This window comes from Uranotaenia lowii, chromosome 3 (assembly GCF_029784155.1).
Source record: "Uranotaenia lowii strain MFRU-FL chromosome 3, ASM2978415v1, whole genome shotgun sequence".
Taxonomy (NCBI): Eukaryota; Metazoa; Arthropoda; class Insecta; order Diptera; family Culicidae; genus Uranotaenia; species Uranotaenia lowii.
Window position 1 is genome coordinate 291385994 of NC_073693.1, and position 21813 is coordinate 291407806.

At 41.8% G+C, this 21813-nt stretch overlaps 1 protein-coding gene across 1 annotated transcript; it reads right to left on the minus strand.

Moving 5' to 3' along the window:
• Positions 1 to 1992: 1992 nt before the first annotated feature.
• Positions 1993 to 16129, minus strand: LOC129755541 (uncharacterized). Its single transcript, XM_055752088.1, has 3 exons — positions 15983 to 16129; positions 5462 to 6558; positions 1993 to 5399 (listed from the first exon to the last, which is right to left on the minus strand). Exons 2-3 carry the CDS (start codon positions 6460 to 6462, stop codon positions 2426 to 2428), a joined length of 3975 nt encoding a protein of 1324 aa, XP_055608063.1. The 5' UTR covers positions 6463 to 6558; positions 15983 to 16129; the 3' UTR covers positions 1993 to 2425.
• Between the last annotated feature and the right edge of the window lie 5684 nt (positions 16130 to 21813).

The following is a 21813-nucleotide window of genomic DNA, read 5'->3' on the forward strand; positions in this document are numbered from 1 at the left end:
TTGAAAATTTTGGGCTTAAAAGTGCTAACATTTAACCGCAAAAGCCATAAACACTACAGGTTATTGAAAAATTTCAGCCTTTTTACTGCAGTGAACATGTTCGACGTTTCCAATGTTAACATTCAATGTGTCATATCCTAAACCTGAACAGACCTGAACTATATTTATAACTGACAGGCTCATGTACTCGTAAGAGCAAGTTCACTGGTGTTAGGAAAAAGTGGTAGAAATTTTGACACTTACGGCACAATTTGAAAATTTTTCCATGCATAAACATTTTCAAGATTTGTGGCATTCTAGTTTTTCTACAACACATGTTGTATTTTCGCATGCTGTGATGCAAAAATAGCAATATTTCTATCACATACGGTTGAAATAGAAATAGTGCTGTAAAAAATAAAACGTCCAAAGGTTTGAAAACATTTTTGCATGGTAAAATTTTCAAAATGTCAAAATTTCTACCACTTTTTCCCAACACCAGTGAACTTGCTCTAACAATAAAAATTAAATATTAAAAGTTTTCAAAACCTTTGAATGAAAACGCCTCAATCAAAGGGTGTAAATTGCAGGTGATTCGAACTGTCAAATTTCAAAATCTACCATGTTGATTGTTTCGTTGCATTTGTTTATCTTTGATCCATAGAACAGCTGAGGCACACTGTTAGTTTGTGCTCGGGCATTACCCCCACTCCATGCAGAGCACCTCTCTTCGCCATCTTGCTGCAAAAGTCAGAGAACCTAGTATTTTAATAATCTTGTCTTCGGTGAGAAAAATTCATACACACTCCAAAAAATGTAAACGTAATAAACGAAGGAAATGTTCGGATAGAAAACAATCTTCAAACAAGAAAAAGTGGATATAAATATATAAGATATTTATTACTCTTTTTCAGTTATTGTATACATTGAGATAGCTGCATAAGAATACGAATTTCATGTGTTTTCTCATATTTTTTAAAGTTTTTAACCTTTTCTTTTCAATAATATCAGCCCAATTTGTACAGCAGGCTGCTCAGAATTTCCCGATTTTATATGTATGCTCGTGTAATAATTGAACCTTAAAATATACTAAATATCCATAATATGCTTCATAATACATAAACAATTCTATAATATACTCTCGTATGCAGCTGCGCTACGATTTTGTGTTCCGTGTCACTCTCTGTTTCTCTCACTTGTATTAGAAATGTCTAAACTGTGTGTTTTGTTAGCTGCTGTTTTTTGGCGATAGCTGCTAAAATAGTTTACAACCGAAAAAAGATCGATCCGCGCTTGGTTTTTCCTTTCCGTTTTCTGCACAATTTGGCAAAGTAAAAGTTGTTTTTTAGTATAAATACATCACTACAAACTAACTAGCTACACAATAGACGACATCAGTAGGTGTAATATTAATTATAGTTTTTTTTCCTGTTCAAAAGCATCATATCATTCTAATATTTTGAAACCAGAAAACCGCTACCAACTTTGCTCACGGTTTTCCGTGATATAAATTTCTAAATGCCACAAAATTTACAATTATACAGATAAAGAAGGAATAAGAAACCCAACGAATAACCTGTTTTTCATTCTACAACAAACAGCGCAATCTATTGCTCTCTAAAGGTATTGGTGTTGAATGTGTTGGATTCCCGCATGTGAACCATTTTCATTAGTTTGTTTGCGTGTGTGGTTGTATCTGTATTCGAGCCTACAACGTAATCAAGCAACAACGTGGAATATACCTCCTTCAGCGTGGGTATCGCTTTCGCTCGATAATTTATATAGCATCTTCTACTTAGTAATTTCAATAAATTGTATCAACTTATAGAATTCACAGTTATCTTTTTTGTTTTTGGTGTGCTTTGCAACTTGTTCTGATGTGTTGTTGTATTGTTCCATGTTCTCTCTAAATTCTACGAGTACGAAAATTATTCGTTCGATTTAGCGTAGTGCGATGTACGAGTGTGTTCACAAGTGTTTTATACGTTCGTAATGTAGTGTTTTTATTTAAAAAAAAAAAAGAAAAGAAACATTAATGAGAAAAATGAAAACGTTGAAGAATTCGATGTCTGTGCTTGAGACATTCATAAGTAGAAATCAAAGAAAAACTTCTTCGTTTGAAGAATTTCATAAAAAGCTTCTATTATCACGTTTTATTTGTTGAATGCAACATTTCATTATATATACATAGTTAGTTACGATCTTAAATGCTGAAACCAGACTAAAACAATTATTGAATATTTTATGAAAAAATAATAGCCAAGATAGATGAAAAATTTTAACCAGTTTTCAAAAAACAATTGAATTAATTAATTGGACCACTTTACAAAAAAGATTTAAATTATTACTTTATCGTACTACAACGAACGTATACACCAAAACACATCTATCTACTTCATTCATCAACACTTTACTACTTACGCTTGTGAGATTCAGCGTACCACAATCATGAAAACGGATTGCTTCTCCGTTTCAGCGAGCCGAATTTTTTCTCAGCCTCCAGCAACATTTTATCGTTCCGAATCACCTCGAAGGGAGCAATCTTCATCAACCGACCTACGCCGCTGCTGCCGCCACTCGTTCCTTTCGAGCCCGAACCTCGGACGGTGGACGGTATCGGTTCCTCCAATGCTTCGTCCGAGGGGAAATCTTCGAAGCTCATATTACAAAGGCCCACTTTATTGCCGGATTTGGACTTTGCTGAACCTGGTGGGAGGTTTTGCTGACGACTGATGTCTTGGTACCGATCGATCGCTGAGCTGGTACCACCGTTCGATTTATCTTTTTTGGTGGTTTTGCCAGATACCTTCCGGTAGCCGGGGACGTTGACCTTCACTTTCTGACTAAGCTTTGCTGGGATCACCAGCACGTGATTACCACTTGAAGTTGCTCCTCCCACGGATACCATAGTGCCATCATTAGCAGAAGATTTACCCTTCAAAGAATTGTATTTAACCTTTTCCTTTTTGCTCAAGAATCCTCCCTTGGAAGGTGTTTTCACGACAACGGTATCACTACTATCGTCATACTCGTCGGATTTAAGCTTCCGAGCGTCATCATCGTCGTGATCGTAATCTTCGTGGAAATTCACGTAGTTGTTGTCCGGCGTAATGCTTTGCTGTGTGGCGTTCACTTGACTGAAGTTAATGTAGTTCAGACGAGCGGTCATCGAGGCCGGTGGTTGATGAAGAGGAACGTTAGCTGAATTGGTATTGGGTAACTGCGGCTCCGGAGGTACGTTGGTTGCAGGAATAATTTGAGTCAACGCGACAGAACCAGGCTCAACGGAAACCGTGGGAATTTCAGAGGAAAATTTAGAAACCGTTGCGATTGGTGGAGACAAAATGAGCGCTGGGAACGGTTCAGAACCGAAAAGATCAGTTCGTGCTGTTGGCTGTGTTGATGATGACGTTTGTGGTGCTTCAATGCGCATGGGAGCAACTTCAGCTATCGGTGCAGGATTAGCGGGAGGTGCGGCAGTGGTTGGCGATAAATGGAACAATTCGGTTTGAGATCTATTATGTTTCGGTTTGATGGGAGTAGATGTGCTGAAATCGTCTACCTGTGGCGGTAGAGGAGGAGCAGGAATGGTCGGACAATTCTCTGGGATCGGGTGAATGTTGGGAGTATATTTAATACTGTTACGCCTAGGAACTATCGGCTTTCGAAAAGGTGCCATTGCAAAAGGATCTAGCACAACTTCATCCTCTTCTGGTTGCTGTTCCGATTCATCTGGTAGAGATTCTGGTGTGAAAGGATCCATCAAAGCTTCCTCACTACTGATGTTATTTTCTGGAGCCGACTCATAATCTAACTCGTCATCCAATAGTAGCGGTTTATCACCTTGGATCATATCCTCTTCGCCTGAATCATCTTCATCGATAACACTGTGCTTCGAATCGTGTTCACGCTTTTTGATCCGCACACGTGTTACGATGCGGCTGCTATTATCTTCATTGGTTGTAACACTTTCGCATTCGGCATGGTAGGCACTTGATCCGCACGTTTTAATACTTTCACTAATACAATCATCCACACTTCCTTCGCCGAAAGCCCCTCTATTGAATTTCTTCGGTATACGACCTACAACAGCTTTGCCATTGTCCACCTCTTCCCCGTCTATAAAATCTTCATTGGCCCTCAAATCACTTGCCGATCCAATCGAATCGTCCGAATCATCATTGCCTTTTCGTGCTTGGTCTGCCACCGTTTCTCGCACCCGATTTTCTTTCGCCCCACTGGCACCCTTCTGATGCCTCTTTTTAACATCATCTTTATGCACAACCTTTCCTCTTAATTTCCTAACAATCTGTACATTTTTTATCTGACTTTTATCAACCTTATGGTATACGGCCTGCAACTTTTCCGGAATATTATTTTCTACAAACTGTTTGAAGCTTTGCTTCTTGACTCCTCCTACCGAATCCGTGTAAAATTCTGCATCACTATCGTCTGACGTTACGTCGTTCGAATTCAACTTTTCATACTTGTTTCTGTCATCTAGTGGTAGTTTGATGAAATTCGGGGAACCCTTCTCACCCGCACTGATCAGATCGTCCAGCTTAATCCCCAACATATCTCCATTCCCAATCGTTCCATTATCTCCAGAAGGTGGCCCTCCAGGAGTCGTCACTATCAAACTTTCCTTCCCTCCGGTACCGGAAGAATTCCGCCATAAGTTTCCACCAGCTGTAGCATTCGATATGACCTCACTCAACTTCGAAGTTAGTTTCGACGAACGACCCGCCTTATCTTTAAGCCTCTTTGGCAACGTAAAAGGAGCTGAACCGAACGGGTCCTCTTCTGGTATCATATCTGGATGGCTCAACCCGGCGGTGACCAAGGCACCGGTTGAAGCTGCTCCCGTCAGTGATGTTGGTAACGAGTGACGCTGGTTGTGTGACTGCTGGAACCACTCGGCTGGAGGCATTCTACCGGCGCTTGTCAAAGAGGCTCGCTCCGAGCGTATTTCTTCCGGGGAGGTTAAAATCGAAGTTTGACTTCCATCTTCTAGTCGCAGTTTATCGAACTCGGCCCCAAACAACTGATCCTCGATAAGGGTTGAATTTGGGCTGAAGGGCGACGCATCCCCGAAAGGGTTCCACGTTGAGCTTGTGGTGGATACCGTGGGCGAAACCAACGATTTCTCGCTGTTGGAATTGCTCAAAGTGGTGGTAGTCGGTTGTTGGTAATGGTGATGTTGTAGACGCGGTTGCGATGTTGAGGATGTAGTCTTTTTAGAGGAAAGCGAAGGCAGCAGGGATGTGGGACGCGCTCGGGTCGACGAACTTACCGTTGTGGATGGTTCTGTTTCGAAGGGAGATAACAGGGACGATGGTGACGCTGCCATCGATTTGTCTTTGGACAATGGTAAATCGGGAGGTGGCACCAATAGTTTATTCCCATCACCAGCATAAAATCTACAAAAAACGAAGGCATTAAGTTAAAATTACCTAACTTTAAAATCTGTGTACTTTTTTACCTAAAACTGCTATCGATCGACCCTCTGGATTGAGTTAATCCGGTAGCCGGACTCTTCGCTAGCGTACCGCTCTTGGTCTCATTGGATGTAGAAAATTTTTCTCCAAAATGTGCGACGAACGTGCAGCGACTCTCATTGTGATGATCGTTTCCTGTAATTGCAGTAGCAGGGATGGGCGAGATAACGTTTTTAGGCGAAGGGTTTAAAGGTGGTGGTCCAAGGTTGAAGGAATTGGACGAACTTCCGCCGGTATTGGTAGGTTGACTGTGCACCTTAGGTCGGGATCGTGGAGCTACGCTAGTTCCACTTATAGTTGGATGTTGAACCTTCCGTTCCTGTTGATCACTAATGTTTGTCACAACCGGAGCTACCGCATGTACGTTTGGTTGAGATTTCTGTCGTTCCAATGCTATACGCAGTGGATTATCCTTACCAGCAACTTTAAACGCATGTTCGCACACTTGGTAAATGCTTGGACGTTTCTCGGGATCCGGTTCCAATAGGATACGGATCAATTGACACAACTCGGGGGAATATTTGTTCTTCTCTGGAATATTAAACTGACAGTGAAGAATCGCCTTGGAACTTTCCCCGAAAGGCATTGTTCCAAAGCAAAGTTTGTACAGTAGACAACCCAGTGCCCAAATATCGACTTTAGTTGTGATGCTATGACCGGAGTTCAGATCTACCATCTCCGGGGCACGATACGGCATGGTAGTGTTCTTCTGGACTTCCTCTTCCACCAGTTTCTTCCCATGAGCCACGGGATTTAGCAAACGAGACGTGGCCGTTCCCGATTCCACCAGCATGAATCGGCCCATATCGTTTTGGACCACATTCTCCACTCTGATGTCGCGGTAGATGATCGGCGCTTGGCTGCAGTGCAGCGGCGCCAGGGACTCGCAGACATCACAAAATATTTTCAGCACCTCGTACTCGCTAAAACCATTGCTACCCCGGCCTTTAATTAGCGTGGCCAGGTGGCTCTTAGACTGTGGCATTGTGGCGTATTAAATCTCCTGCACAGGCATACAAGTCCATTGCCTTGCGGGTGCAGAGTGGGACTCGTGCGTGTTTGTCTTTTCGCTGGAATATGTCTGAAAAATGGATAAAATAGGGATTAAGTTCATTTTTGCAATTGGTGATTGTTCCCATAAAACAATAGAAGAAAAAAATATTCCAATATGTTCAAGACCGATCAGCATGGATTAAACACGTGAGACAATCGAATACACTTATATAGCAGAACAGCGAAAACATTGCCGTCAGAAATGAATCAGTCCTCAACTGTAGTCGGCGGAATGTAGTGTGAAGGCAAATGAAATCTCCAGCATATTATCCCAGCCAAATCATATTCAATCACCTCTTCCACTTTAGCTTAGCTTAGCTTAGTTGACTACTCATATCCACCTTAAATCATTGAACTTGAAGTGCTTGGATATGGTCATCTCTTTTAAATTTCATATAACATATTTGATTAGACTTTGTTAAACCTACGCACTTCAAGTTCCATAATCGCTGGCGTGGCTAAGCAGAACAAGTTTTACCTCGCCAATGGTTGCTACTCCGTGATTGATCGAGGCCATCAGCTTTGTGCAAGGGCCAAAAGAATGGTGCTTGGGACTAGCAGTTCATTCACAATGCACAAAACTCATGCTCTCCCTATGAAAATGATCAATAACGGCGCCGGCCACGTCCTAAAGTAGTCAATGAGGAATGAAGGAGGGATTGTTAGTAGGATACTTCATAGGATCAATTAACAACCTTTTGTCCCTTTGTATTCCAAAGATTAATTTTGAAAAATTCAGAAACAAAGGTAAGCCAATATCACCATCTATGGAAACCGTCTATACGTCTGCGAATCTATATTTCAATATCCAAGGAATATATTCAATCACCTCTTCCACTTTAAATAAAAATTCGTCTCTTTAATCGGTGTACTATCCGCCCAAAAAGACATTATGAGCTTACTCGACTGCCGTTTGGGTTGGATGTTACACCCAACGACCCATCGACAGACGAGAAGGAATGGGAAGTTGTGCTATTGCCGAGACCTCGTAGAGTACTATTCGGATGTGGCAGCAGAAAGTTCAGTCTGATCTTTATAGATGTACGGATAAAATTTGTGGTGAAATTTTCAAAAAATGAAGTGCTGAAATGGTTTAGGCGTTCTGGATTAGAATTCCGGTAGCAGCAGTAGTTTTTCTGTTAGAGCCACTTTATCTACATTTATTTAGATCCGTTGGGAGTATTTTAAGTAACCTTTCTTATCCCGCAAATGGGCTTCTTCCAACTGACATTGTAAGGAAATAACTGCTCAAGATCGCTTACTGTTCTCACCAGCCTTCCTAAAATGTAAATTTCTCTTGAACTTTCTACACGTTGCTTCCTCCCTTCAACAACAGCTTCCTGCAACCCCTGTTACAAAAAAACTTAGGTACATACTTTCAAATTGTTGAAGCAGCACTTTCTGTTGTGCAAATTTTTCGGTGGTAGAAACTAAAATGACAATCGCTCTCCAATTTATCGGACATCCTACATTCGCCAGATCACGCTCTACTTGGTCTAACCAAGTAGACGCCCCTGCTCGTCTCTTTCCCACCGGATTCGTAGCGAACACCTGTTTTGCAGGACAGTCGTCCGACATTCTCGCAACATGTCCTGCCCAGCGTATCCGGCCAGCCTTCACCACCTTCTGGATACTGGGTTCGCCGTAGAGTCGCGCGAGCTCGTGGTTCATTGTTCGCCTCCTCACTCCGTGTTCTTGCACACCGCGAAAGATGGTTCTCAACACTTGTCGCTCGAATACTCGGAGTGTTCGCAGGTCCAGGTCAATACCCATGTCTCGTGCGCGTAGAGAACAACCGGTCTAATGAGCGTCATATACAGGTTAAACTTTTCGCGAGGGCTACGGGGTAAGTCTTCTCGACCGCAGTTGCTTGTGGAGTCCATAGTAGGCGCGACTTCCGCTGATAACTCGGATCTAACGGCTGATGGCATTATCTGCGGTTACCAGATATACCAAGATAGACTTTGACTATCTCCAGCTCGTCGCCGTCGATCGTGACCTTGTTATAACTGAACAAGCGGGTTCGGTCGGTCTCGGATCCGCAGGCCAGCATGTACTTCGTCTTGGACGTATTAATCATCAACTCAATCCTTCCTGCTTCACGTTTCAGTTTGCGATAGATCTCCTCCACCGCCGCAGATGATCTGCCGACTGTATCAATGTCAACGACAAAAAGATAAGTTGACTGGACCTGACGCATTTCGCCCACCGCTCGTCGAATAACTCCTTCTAGCGCCACGTTGAACATCATGCAGGATAGACCGTCGCCCTGTTGAAGGGTCGCCAGGATTAGATTACTAATTGTCTACCTATTATGTTTAGAATATAAGTGTTGTTATTCATCCAAACGATTACTACGAAAAGACAGATTTCAACACACGCATTCCGCAGTCTCGGCTGCTCCTCTTCAACACACGCACCGGATCTCAATCGTCGTCGCCCTAAATAGCCCAACGGTCTCGTTCCTGTAACAGCTCGATTACCTATTATTTGGCTACCGGCTCGACGATCTTACAGTGGCTCCGGCCCATCCACCTTATATGATTCCTGACGATCTTCCAGTTGACTTTTGGTCTCGACTCGCTTGGCGCGAATGGAAACATTCCCTGCGCCTCGACGCCATTCCTGAGGTCGACGTCTCCGAGTGGTTCCAGCAAGAGAACCCAGAATTTGGCTTTCCGACCCGACGGCCTGACGGTAACAGCTTGACAACCTTCCCTAGAACGCTGCACGAAAGTCCTTAAGTGGCTCCTGATCCGAAGACTTGACGACCTTGTTTGGTTGCGGCTCGACGCTCTTCTTTTGGCCCAACGTCTCATCAATGGATTTCGATCTACGATCTACAATAGAATCGGCCCAACGACCTTTCAGGGTACCTGTCCAACGGCCTCCGGTGTTTCTTGGCTTGTCGACCTCCACCTGGCTTTCCGGTCGAACGTACTTCCAGTTGTCTCCTGATTCGACAAACTTCCACAGTTTCCAGCTCGTAGAACTTTCTTGGCTTCGGCAGACTATCCTTCCATCGGCTTCTTGACTGTCCACTATTGATTCCGCTTCTCTTCTTTTTCGCTATTTCTAGGCATATAATCTGTTGTATCAGCACTGTGGAATGGCTTATATTCTTTTTTATAAGGAATTTCGAATCCTTAGGTATCCACTTCACCTTACTGTTTTTTATAAATAGGAAAACCATCTCCATGGTTACTGTGGAGTCTCGGTATTCAACCCTATTTAGGTTCATACTGGACAAGACCCTGGAAAGGTCAGTTATGCTAGCGATTGCTCAACATCGTTCGTTAGTTGCGTTTGGCTACTCTATACTCAGAGTTGCCAACAATTTTTTTTTCTTTAAAAATCAGGTACTGGTGTCATAATTTTTTTTTGTTGGTCGTCGATCCACATTTTCATTTCAGCAATGGTATCTTATGCAGTTCCTTACAACCCATTTTTCATCATGTTCGCAAAAATCAGACAAAATCAGTCTTATGGCATTTCTGCATATACACCAAGGTTTTTTTTTACACGGTTTTTTTTTACGCGGTTTTTTTTACACGGCTTTTTTTACACGGTTTTCGGGAATTAACACGGTTTTTTTTTACACGGTTTTCGCGAATTAACACGGTTTTTGAGAGAAAATATTCCTTTTCAAAGGAAAACACTTAGAATCTTTTTGAAGTTGGGAAAATCTTATCTCTTAGACTAAGAACATGATACATGGGACCTGAGACCTTGGACCTGGGACCTGAGACCTGAGACCTGAGACTTGAGACCTGAGACCTGAGATCTGAGACTTGAGACATGAGACATGAGACATGAGACATGAGACCTGAGACATGAAACATTAGAAATTAGACATGAGACCTGAGACCTGGAACCTGAGACAAGGGATATTAGACTTGAGACCCCAGCATGAATTATCAGCGGAAGTCGTGCCTACTATGGACTCCACAAGCAACTGCGGTCGAGAAGACTTTGCCCTCGCACGAAGTGTAACCTGTATATGACGCTTATTAGACCGGTTGTTCTCTACGGGCACGAGACATGGATATTGCTCGAGGAGGACCTGCGTACACTCGGGGTATTCGAGCGACGAGTGTTAAGAACCATCTTTGGCGGCGTACAGGAGAACGGAGTGTGGAGGCGAAGGATGAACCACGAGCTCGCGCGACTCTACGGCGAACCCAGTATCCAGAAGGTGGTGAAAGCTGGCCGGATACGCTGGGCGGGACATGTTGCGAGAATGCCGGAAGACTGTCCTGCAAAACAGGTGTTCGCTACGAATCCGGTAGGCACAAGACGAGCGGGGGCGCAACGAGCGAGGTGGTTAGACCAAGTGGAGCGTGATCTGGCGAACGTGGGGTGCCCGAGAAATTGGAGAACGGTTGCCATGGACCGAGTGAATTTTAGGAATTATGTTCGTCAAGTTATGTCGTGAGACGGAATACTATGTAAATAAAAATAAAAAAATAACCCCAGCATAAGACATCAGATCTGAGAACTGAGACCTGAGGCATGAGACAAGAACCATGAAACATGAGCCTTTAGACCTGAGACATGGGACATGAGACATGAGACATGAGGCATGAGACATAAGACATAAGACATGAGACCTGAGGCATGAGACAAGAGCCATGAAACATGAGACCTGAGGCCTGAGACAAGCTACTAGTATTAGTACCGCGAAAAATAAGTTTCGCTCCGATTTCAACATGCGACCCCTCTAGTGAAAGGGTTTGACTTGTGGGTGACGAAAAATAGTGTCGCGAATTCGCTAGTACAAGCTACTAGGATTAGTACCGCGAGAAATTAGTTAAGCTCCGATTTCAACTTGCGACCCCTCTAGTGAAAGGGTTTGACTTGTAGATGACGAAAAATAGTGTCGCGTGTTCGCTAGTACAAGTTACTAGTGTTAGTACCGCGAGAAATTAGTTAACCTCCGATTTCAACTTGCGACCCCTCTAGTGAAAGGGTTTGACTTGTAGGTGACGAAAAATAGTGTCGTGACTTCGCTAGTACAAGCTACTAGTGTTAGTACCGCGAGAAATTAGTTTAGCTCCGATTTCAACTTTCGACCGGTCAAGTGAAAGGGTTTGACTTGTAGATGACGAAAAATAGTGTCGCGTGTTCGCTAGTACAAGCTACTAGTGTTAGTACCGCGAGAAATTAGTTCAGCTCCGATTTCAACTTTCGACCGGTCAAGTGAAAGGGTTTGACTTGCAGATGACGAAAAATAGTGTCGTGACTTCGCTAGTACATGCTACTAGGATTAGTACCGCGAGAAATTAGTTTAGCTCCGATTTCAACTTGCGACCCCTCTAGTGAAAGGGGTTGACTTGCAGGTGACGAAAAATAGTGTCGCGACTTCGCTAGTACAAGCTACTAGGATTAGTACCGCGAGATATTAGTTTAGCTCCGATTTCAACTTGCGACCCCTCTAGTGAAAGGGTTTTACTTGTGGGTGACGAAAAATAGTGTCACGAATTCGCTAGTACAAGCTACTAGTGTTAGTACCGCGAGAAATTAGTTAAGCTCCGATTTCAACTTGAGACCCCTCTGGTGAAAGGGTTTGACTTGCAGGTGACGAAAAATAGTGTCGCGAGTTCGCTAGTACAAACTACTAGTGTTAGTACCGCGAGAAATTAGTTAAGCTCCGATTTCAACTTTCAACCGATCAAGTGAAAGGGCTTGACACTACTCTTCGTCACCCACAAGTGAAACCCTTTCACTAGAGGGATCGCAAGTTGAAATCGGAGCTTAACTAATTTCTCGCGGTACTAACACTAGAAGCTTGTACTAGCGAACACGCGACACTATTTTTCGTCATCTACAAGTTAAACCCTTTCACTAGAGGGGTTGCAAGTTGAAATCGGAGCTAAACTAATATCTCGTGGTACTAACACTAGAAGCTTGTACTAGCGAACACGCGACACTATTTTTCGTCATCTACAAGTCAAACCCTTTCACTAGAGGGGTCTCAAGTTTAAATCGAAGCTTAACTAATTTTTCGCGGTACTAATCCTAGTAGCTTGTACTAGCAAACTCGCGACACTGTTTTTCGTCACCTAGAAGTCAAACCCTTTCATTCGACCGGCCGAAAGTTGAAATCGGAGCTTAACTAATATCTCGCGGTACTAACACTAGTAACTTGTACTAGCGATTTCGCGACTCTATTTTTTGTCACCTACAAGTCAACCCCTTTCACTAGAGGGGTCGCAAGTTGAAATCGGAGCTTAACTAATTTCTCGCGGTACTAATCCTAGTAGCTTGTACTAGCGAACTCGCGACACTTTTTTTCGTCACCTAGAAGTCAAACCCTTTCATTCGACCGGTCGAAAGTTAAAATCGGAGCTAAACTAATTTCTCGCGGTACTAACACTAGTAGCTTGTACTAGCGAAGTCGCGACACTATTTTTCGTCACCTAGAAGTCAAACCCTTTCACTAGAGGGGTCGCAAGTTGAAATCGGAGCTAAACTAATTTCTCGCGGTACTAATCCTAGTAGCTTGTACTAGCGAAGTCGTGACACTATTTTTCGTCATCTACAAGTCAAAGCCTTTCACTTGACCGGTCGAAAGTGGAAATCGGAGCTAAACTAATTTCTCGCGGTACTAACACTAGTAGCTTGTACTAGCGATTTCGCGACACTATTTTTCGTCACCTACAAGTCAAACCCTTTCACTAGAGAGGTCGCATGTCTAAATCGGAGCTTAACTAATTTCTCGCGGTACTAATCCTAGTAGCTTGTACTAGCGAAGTCGCGACACTATTTTTCGTTACTTACAAATCAAACCCTTTCACTTGACCGGTCGAAAGTTGAAATCGGAACTAAACTAATTTTTCGCGATACTTACACGATACTAAGTAGCTTGTACTAGCGATTTCGCGACACTATTTTTCGTCACCTACTAGTCAAACCCTTTCACTAGAGGGGTCGTCAGTTGAAATCGGAGCTAATCTAATTTTTCGCGGTTATAACACTAGTAGCTTGTCTCAAGTCTAAAGTCTCATGTCTCAGGTCTCATCTTTCATGGCTCTTGTCTCATACCTCAGGTCTCATGTCTTATGTCTCATGTCTCAGGTCTCAGGTCTCATATCTCATGTCTCATGCCTCATGTCTCATGTCTCATGTCTCAGGTCTCAGGTGTCATGTCTTAAGTCTCAAGTCTCATGTCTCAGGTCTCATGTCCCATGTCTCAGGTGTCAGGTCTCGTGTTTTATGTCTTAGGTTTCTAGTCTCAGGTCTCAGGTCTAATGTGGACTTAGGTCTCAGGTGTCATGTCTAAAGTCTCAGGTGTCATGTTTAAAGTCTCAGGTCTCATGTCTCTAGTCTACATTCTCAAGTCCAGGTCTCATGTCTCAAGTCTCAGGTCTCAGGTCTCAGGTCTCAGGTCTCAGGTCTTAAGTGTCAGAACTTCAGAGCTGCAGAATTCGATTGGTCTTTTTTTACACGGTTTTCGGGAATTAGCACGGTTTTTTTTTACACGGTTTTCGGGAATTAACACGGTTTTTTTTTACACGGTTTTTTTTTACGCGGTACGTATATCAGTGTAAAAAAAAACCTTACTGTACTATCTTATGCCCTTTTCGTTTATCTCCACTCGCGCGGGGCAAAACTTTTTCTGAATAAACAAACAGAATCGTTACCCGGGACGATGCAAATATATGGTTGCTATACTCACCCTTATGCTTACCCCCAACACTGACAACTTTTACGGGGTGCAACCGCCTGCTTGAGGTTCAAATCTCGGGCAAAACTAGTGGACTTCTGAATTAATAACCGAACATAATAACAGCAGTTAGGGCAAAACTCGTGGGTAACTAGGTTGCCACTGCCAATAAACGAAAACACTATTACACTCAGCTGAAAATGCAACGTTAAATTCACCTAGATTTTCACGTAGGTGCTTTTTACGTGAATTTTTGCTCGATTTACGTGAAGCACTTAGAAGTTTCAAAAAAAAATACTTAATTTTTACATGAAATTCACATAGTCGTTCACTGTCAAAACAAAGTCACATTCGATTTACGTGAAAAAATACAGCCCGAATAAATCTAAACCGGGAAACACCGTAGTTCGGCACTCCAAAGTTCGGTAAATAACTAGTTGGAAAAATTGTTTTTTTTTTTTTAACTATTCACGCTGTAAATAAATCAAAATAACTTTGCGCACAAAATTTTCCGATTTATTTCTAGAGTTGGTTTGCTTCATGAAATATTTTAAATATATTTTATTCTTAAGTATTTGTTTTTATTTCTATCAGAAGACTTTATTTTCTGATAGAAAAAAACAATATCAGTGTCAGATAGACTAAATTGCTTTTTTAGTTGGCTGTAAGGATATGAAAGATATCAACTTGTGAATCCGGAAATGCCAATCATTCCTGGAAAAACCCTTAAAACGGAACAAAAGGTACAAGGAACGTTGGCGACTTTTTGGCGTGTGGGAGCATACCTATGCAACCCCCACAAATAAAAGCTCATCGAATGTGGATTGGGTGAGAAGAACAAGATTATGTCTGTTCAATCAACTCTAGTAGAAACGGGTCGAAACAAGTAGAAATGGATTGACAGTTGATCACCTGTCTCTTTCCAATTGACTTCGACCGATTTCTACCAAGTCGAAACTAATCCTGCTGCCGAGCTGGATTGGTTTCGACTAGTTTCAACTTGCTCCATTGAACAACGACCTGACTTGTTTCGACCAAAACATTGGCTCGTTGAACATCTATCAGTTGACAGAAACCAGTTGAAACCGATTTTTACTAACGATTGAACGAAGCTATTATGCTGTGGCACCGCAAGCTAGGCTTTCATTCAGCTGCCACCAAACTTCAGGAGAGGGATGAAGAAATCCGAAACGGTGGAGATAGGTAGAGGTGCTGTGGAGTAGAGAAAGCATCGGCAGCGCCCGATTTCAGCCCACTCAAATCCCCCATTGGAAGTGCAACTTAACTCTTAACGTGTGCCGTGTTACACTTTGCATTTCGTTATCCATACTTCTTGCTTACCACTTATCGAGGAGTACATCAAACTGGCTGCAACGCATATCTTGAGCGCTGGAAAAAATTGGTTTCTAATGTAGCGGGGCAGGTGGGTGCCAAGAGGAACAGCCAGCAGCAGCACGACTGCACACTATCATTAGCCGATGATGCAGTTGCTGGGAGGGGAAATAAAAATTTCATTGTAAGTTTCCGGCGCTTCGCCAGATGCAGCAGCATAGAGGAAACATACAAGAAAAATATCGCAAAAGAGAACCGAGCATAACACCGTTCCTCCATTCGAAACGGGGAAAATTCTCCTCCTTTCCAACAGCTGATGATGATCATTGACTACGTCAGCTCAAGAATATGGTGATCGTGCTTTCGAAAAGTTGCAATTCCCGAAATCGGTATTGCAGCTTATTTCCCGGGCCAAATAATAGCACACAAATTGAAAGCAGCAATTGGTACTTACCGGGGGACAATTAAAAGCCACACCAGGAACCTATAAACACGATTTTACTTGCAAATTTTTCGCAGCTTTCTTCCACTGCTAAAATCTGGTTGTTTTCACTTCGCACTTTTCCATTCGAGGAACAGCGGTTGACAGCGGCCGTGCGAATTTGACGGATTCGAAAAAGCGACTGACGTTTTGCGTGTTTATGTGGGTTTGGACAAAAAATATCGAATACGATTACACCGCAGTCCTCGTAACTTTTTTTTCGGTGAATTCATCGATAAAATAACTGTCAATAGATGAAACTCACTTTATTGAAATGTTATATCATTCGTGTGTTTACATGAGTTTTTAATAATTAATACTTACTAGAATATGCTATGCAAAATATCAAAAATTTAAAAAGAAATAAGCGGAATAAAAATCACAAAATTTATTTACAAAATAAAATAACAAAATTAGGGGAGTCATTCGTATCGCACCACTCGTATCAAACAGTCGCGTTTTCAAACGTCCCGATTTTCGCGAACTAAAAGTGAGTGTGATCTCGTCCAGTAAATCCGGGTATTTGTGCCGTTCGGACGGTTACAGCGGTGTTTTGTTCCGTGACATTCGTTTCCTGCCAAAATCAGGTCAAGAAGATTAATCCCAGCTCAAAGAAGGGTCGATCAATCGCCACGAGGTCCGCCGCCATTGTTTGGCGAACCAAGTGCTTCATTATCATCATCATCGAATTGGTCGTTCTCGTCCGAGACCTAGTCGAGACGTTGCGGTCATCTTTAACCAACGAGGAGGGGCCAGCGCTCGTTTGGTTGGGTTCTTCGGTTGACGTCATCCTTGAGGATCAACGCAGAACCACGTGGTTGGATCAGTCCATATACACTGGAAGAAATATTATTCCAAAAAGTGCTAAAATAATTTGTAAGTTCTTTTTTATTTCATTTTTCACTTTCTCTTTTTCTATCATATTTCCCTTTATATATATTTCGAAAATTCTGTGCTTCGCTTATATTTTGAACACGGAGGGCATTCGTGTTCCCGTTGAGAAATATGAGCGAAGGCGGGGGATTATACCCTCCAACTGGGGATGATGCGGATGTCATCTATGAAGATGAGGAGCATCTGGAGGATTCGGCGAATGCTGGTCCTTCAGATGCAAATCGTTCTCGGATGGATGACAATGTCGATTCATCCGCAGTTGAGAGTAGAGTCACCCGGCTCCGACAATATACAGAGGGCTCATCTTCCTCTGGGCCATGGGTGGTTTTCATCCGGCCCAAAGCGAACGGTAAACAGCTTAATGTGGTTCAGATCACCAAAGATCTGGCGAGGTGGCCCTCTGTAACCAGTGTTACGAAACTGCGTCCGAACAAGCTGCGCGTTGTTGTGGCTAACTGGAAAGCCGCAAATGAGATTGTGGCCAGCAAATTCGTAAACCTAGAGTATCACGTCTATATCCCGTCTCGAAACGTAGAGATCGAGGGCGTGATCACTGAAATGAGCCTACAGGCGGAGTACGTTAAATCCAACGGCGTTGGTAAGTTTAGGAGCCTTGATTCGACTTCGGTCGATATCTTGGATTGTCGCCAACTCCAAACTGCCACCGTCGTGAATGGAGTTAAAAAGTACTCCCCTTCTGCCTCATTTCGTGTGACCTTTGCGGGTACCGCCCTCCCTCACTACGTTTTGATTGACGGAGTTTTAAGATTACCCGTGCGACTCTTTGTGCCTCGCCCAATGGATTGCAAAAATTGCATTAAGTTGGGGCACACTGCGTCGCACTGCTGCAACAAGCCGCGGTGCCCCAAATGCGGGGAGAATCATGGGGATGGAGCGTGCTCAGCAATAGAACAGAAATGTGTCTATTGCGGGGGCTCACCTCATGAAATCTCTTCGTGTGAGGCATTTAAGAGTCGCTGGGATAACCAAAAGCGCTCTTTAAAGGAACGGTCAAGGCGGTCTTATGCCGCCATTTTAAAGGGCGCGGCGCCTCCGATCCAAACTCATTCGAGTAATATTTTTGCTGTATTGCCAGTTGACAATGTAGACACGGACACAGCCGACGAAGAACTTCCAGTTGTGTTTACTGCTAATTCCCGGAAACGTCCAAAACCAGCTCCTAAGAACACCAGAATCCCCAAAAAAATAGTCACGTTGAACCCTCCAGTCGTCGAAAGACAAAAAGCGCCAACTGTACAGAAAGAAAAACCATCTCCTCCTGGATTCCAAATGAATATTACACCTCAGTATAAACCCGAAGTAGCGGGAACTTCTAGTAGCTTCAACCCCAACGTAGTTTCACCAGAATCAACCTCCCAACCTGGACTTTTCAAGCTGTCGGATATTCTGAATGGGGTTTTTTCGTTTTTCAACGTATCAGAATCCATAAGAGGCATTGTAATCTCAATGCTTCCTATAGTAAAGACATTTTTAAAGCAATTGATGCAAACTTGGCCCCTCATTTCAGTGTTTATCTCTCTCGATGGCTAATTTACGCCCAGAGGTCGGAGATATCACTGTTTTACAGTGGAATTGTCGTAGTCTCATTCCTAAACTGGATCCGTTCAAATTTCTTATTCATGAAACTAGTTGCGATATTTTTGCCCTTTCTGAAACATGGCTTTCTTCTCAATCAAACATCACTTTCCACGATTTTAATATTATCCGTTTGGATCGCAACGATTCTTATGGAGGGGTGCTTTTGGGGATCAATAAGCGCCACTCCTTTTATAGAATCCACCTCCCTTTATCAGGAGGAATTGAAGCTGTTGCATGTCATACAACTATAAGAGGTAAGGACTTATGTGTTGTCAGTTTGTACTGGCCTCATAGAGTTGCAGTGGATCGAAGTCACCTAGAGGACCTATGCTCAGCAGAGGTGCAAATGAACGTTCAGCGCAAACGTCGTCGAGAAAAAGTCGCAAGCTGATTATTTCTTGAAAAGGTTAAGATCAGCTACGACGCCTAACTTGTGGTTGAAAAAAATGAACGCATCGCAACGACGCTGTGGCACGATTGGTTCAAATGACTGCATCTCTTAAGTTCATTCCGATGCTTTGCGAACAGTTCTCCTACTGATTTTAAGGCGACGTCAACCGAAGGATCCGTTCGTTTGAATTTATCGGGGATATGAACAAACGACCTTATCGAGATAGGGTCGTTTGAACATTCAATTGAATGTTCACTTTTGAACGTTCAATTGTATGTTCGTCTGATGCGTTCGGCAGCCTAAGGCAAGACGCCGAGCCGTGTTAGGATGGGATGGATTATCGATATGGTGCATTGCTTGCGTGTGGTGTTCGGACGTCGCTCGACGATTGAGGGTGTCGGGTGTCTTGTAGCGCGCGGATGACTAGGTAAAGAGAATGAGGCGCAGTTACAGTTTACTTTAAAAGTCCAATTTTACTGAATAAAATGCAAACCGCCCAACTACGGTTGGGCTTGTAAGAGATTGTTTATTCTTTTTCAATCCAATTTGCGGATATTGGCTGTTTGCTTTAGTTCTGAACCTTAAACTAAAGCAAACCATCATTATCCGCGAAATTTAATTTCAGGTTCAGTATGCATGAAAATCTGTTTTCAGATTTCTGATTCCCATTTCAGATTCAGATTTCAGATTCAAATTTCAGATTCAGATTTCAGATTCAGATTTCAGATTCAGATTTCAGATTCAGATTTCAGATTCAGATTTCAGATTCAGATTTCAGATTCAGATTTCAGATTCAGATTTCAGATTCAGATTTCAGATTCAGATTCAGATTTCAGATTCAGATTTCAGATTCAGATTTCAGATTCAGATTTCAGATTCAGATTTCAGATTCAGATTTCAGATTCAGATTTCAGATTCAGATTTCAGATTCAGATTTCAGATTCAGATTTCAGATTCAGATTTCAGATTCAGATTTCAGATTCAGATTTCAGATTCAGATTTCAGATTCAGATTTCAGATTCAGATTTCAGATTCAGATTTCAGATTCAGATTTCAGATTCAGATTTCAGATTCAGATTTCAGATTCAGATTTCAGATTCAGATTTCAGATTCAGATTTCAGATTCAGATTTCAGATTCAGATTTCAGATTCAGATTTCAGATTCAGATTTCAGATTCAGATTTCAGATTCAGATTTCAGATTCAGATTTCAGATTCAGATTTCAGATTCAGATTTCAGATTGGAAATGGCCTTCCGCTCATTATGAGTTGATGTTTAACAGTACATTTACGACTAGCGCTTCAACGTTAACCCAATCATCTCATACTTATACACATTGAGCTTAAATATATTGAGTCCCAAATTCGTGGCGTACACAATATGATTAAGAATAATATTAATACAATATTAATATTAATGAAAAATATGATAATATTTTGTTCACAAGAACTATCAGTAAATGCAATGAAATGATTAACTGTTGGTAGTATATTTCAAACATGATTTACTTTTCAAATGCCAATTAAATTCCTTTTTATTCCGTTCCGATGGAATGAACACTTCGTACAGGAAATGACGTTTGGGTTGGTGGCAAAGGGGTCTGCACTTATACCCCTTCGGCTCCAAACAAAAAGTAATTTTCAGTAAGCAGGACCTCAAATATGAATCTGAAATCTAAACCCAAAATCTTAACCTCAATTCTAAAACTGAATACTTAATATGAAACCTGAATCCGATATCTGAATCATTATCTGAAATTTGAAATCTAAATCAAAATATGATTCTGAAATATGAATGTAAAATCTCAATCTGAAATCTGAATCTGAAATCTGAACCTGAAATCTGAATCTGAAATCTGAATCTGAAATCTGAATCTGAAATCTAAATCTGAAATCTGATTCTGAAATCTGAATCTGAAATCTGAATCTGAATCTGAAATCTGAATCTGAAATCTGAATCTGAAATCTGAATCTGAAATCTGAATCTGAAATCTGAATCTGAAATCTGAATCTGAAATCTGAATCTGAAATCTGAATCTGAAATCTGAATCTGAAATCTGAACCTGAAATCTGAATCTGAAATCTGAATCTGAAATCTGAATCTGAAATCTGAATCTGAAATCTGAATCTGAAATCTGAATCTGAAATCTGAATCTGAAATCTGAATCTGAAATCTGAATCTGAAATCTGAATCTGAAATCTGAATCTGAAATCTGAATCTGAAATCTGAATCTGAAATCTGAATCTGAAATCTGAATCTGAAATCTGAATCTGAAATCTGAATCTGAAATCTGAATCTGAAATCTGAATCTGAAATCTGAATCTGAAATCTGAATCTGAAATCTGAATCTGAAATCTGAATCTGAAATCTGAATCTGAAATCTGAATCTGAAATCTGAATCTGAAATCTGAATCTGAAATCTGAATCTGAAATCTGAATCTGAAATCTGAATCTGAAACCTGAATCTGAAATCTGAATCTGAATCTGAAATCTGAATCTAAAATCTGAATCTGAAATCTGAATCTGAAATCTGAATCTGAAATCTGAATCTGAAATCTGAATCTGAAATCTGAATCTGAAATCTGAATCTGAAATCTGAATCTGAAATCTGAATCTGAAATCTGAATCTGGAATCTGAAATCGGAAATCTGAATCTGAAATCTGAATCTGAAATCTGAATCTCAAATCTGAAATCTGAATCTGAAATCTGAATCTGAAATCTGAATCTGAAATCTGAATCTGAAATTTGAATCTGAAATCTGAATCTGAAATCTGAATCTGAAATTTGAATCTGAAATCTGAATCTGAAATGGGAATCAGAAATCTGAAAACAGATTTTCATGCATACTGAACCTGAAATTAAATTTCGCGGATAATGATGGTTTGCTTTAGTTTAAGGTTCAGAACTAAAGCAAACAGC